This window comes from Limulus polyphemus, unplaced genomic scaffold (assembly GCF_000517525.1).
Source record: "Limulus polyphemus unplaced genomic scaffold, Limulus_polyphemus-2.1.2 Scaffold1676, whole genome shotgun sequence".
Lineage (NCBI taxonomy): Eukaryota > Metazoa > Arthropoda > Merostomata > Xiphosura > Limulidae > Limulus > Limulus polyphemus.
Genome location: NW_013667286.1, coordinates 86361 through 87375, shown reverse-complemented (window position 1 = coordinate 87375; position 1015 = coordinate 86361). Strand labels below are relative to the sequence as shown.

At 28.4% G+C, this 1015-nt stretch overlaps 1 protein-coding gene across 1 annotated transcript in view; it reads right to left on the bottom strand.

Moving 5' to 3' along the window:
- Nucleotides 1-1015, bottom strand: part of LOC106464527 (protein transport protein Sec24A-like) — a 64405-nt gene that overhangs the window by 18817 nt on the left and 44573 nt on the right. Inside the window, 2 exon segments of the mRNA XM_022392258.1 lie at nt 3-91; nt 377-432. Coding sequence (XP_022247966.1) covers nt 3-91; nt 377-432 — 145 coding nt within the window.

Below are 1015 nucleotides of genomic sequence, written 5' to 3'. Positions count from 1 at the left end.
AGGCTGCCTCAAGTGCAGCTCCCAAAGCACTGTTTGTGCTATCATTCTCAGCAAATCTATTGGGAAGATCTTTCAGAAGATCTTCTATTAGCTGGAGAAAAAAAAAAAAAAGTAAAAATTATTGGCGGAAGTTTGTACACACACACACACACACAAAATACAAAAACGTTTTCTTGCTCAAACAATAACACATCTTACATCATTTCCTCTACCTATTAAAGAAATACAGAGCTTTAAAAGAATTTTTCAAGATAAAAACATATTTAACCAAAGGTTAATACACATTTAGAAAACAAGGTATTTTTATAATCTAGACAACTAAGATAATTATGAACAACATTTAGCATTTTTAAAAAGAAAATGCAATTCAATTTACCCCTCTGTTTTCATGTAGGTTCACAAGCAAGCCTTCTGGGAGGGGCAAAAATACATCTGTAATAAATAAATAATAGATGATTTTCATAAAAACTTAACTTAATAAACATACCAAAAGCCATTAAACCAATATGCTTATTTTATATTGACAGTTACTGAATAGTGATTAGTAATAGTGACCAATCTCAATATATATATGTATTACTGTGTTTAAGTAAACTACTTGTACCTGATGAAAAAAAATATTCTCAAAACATTATACGTTTTTATACGTTAACCCTTTAGAGACAGGTCGTAGGTCAAAGGCCATGTCATTGTGTTTGTTAACTCGCATTCAAAATTTTATTGAACTACTATTTCAGGAACTTATTTCAATAAGTTTGGTATCAAACTGTAGATTATAATTCAAATTTTAAAACTATAAATTATTCAATTTTTTAATTTAAAAGTAAATATTAAAAAACACAGATAAACATTGATGTGTCACGTTGTATGATGAATGCAGCACTGGTTCAAATTAGATGTTTGTGAAGTCAAAATACTAAGTCTATAGTTTTTATGAATTAGGAACTCAAATAACCGATATTGACCAGCTAGAATATAAAATAAGGTCTTATCTTTTCCATTTGATAACATATTG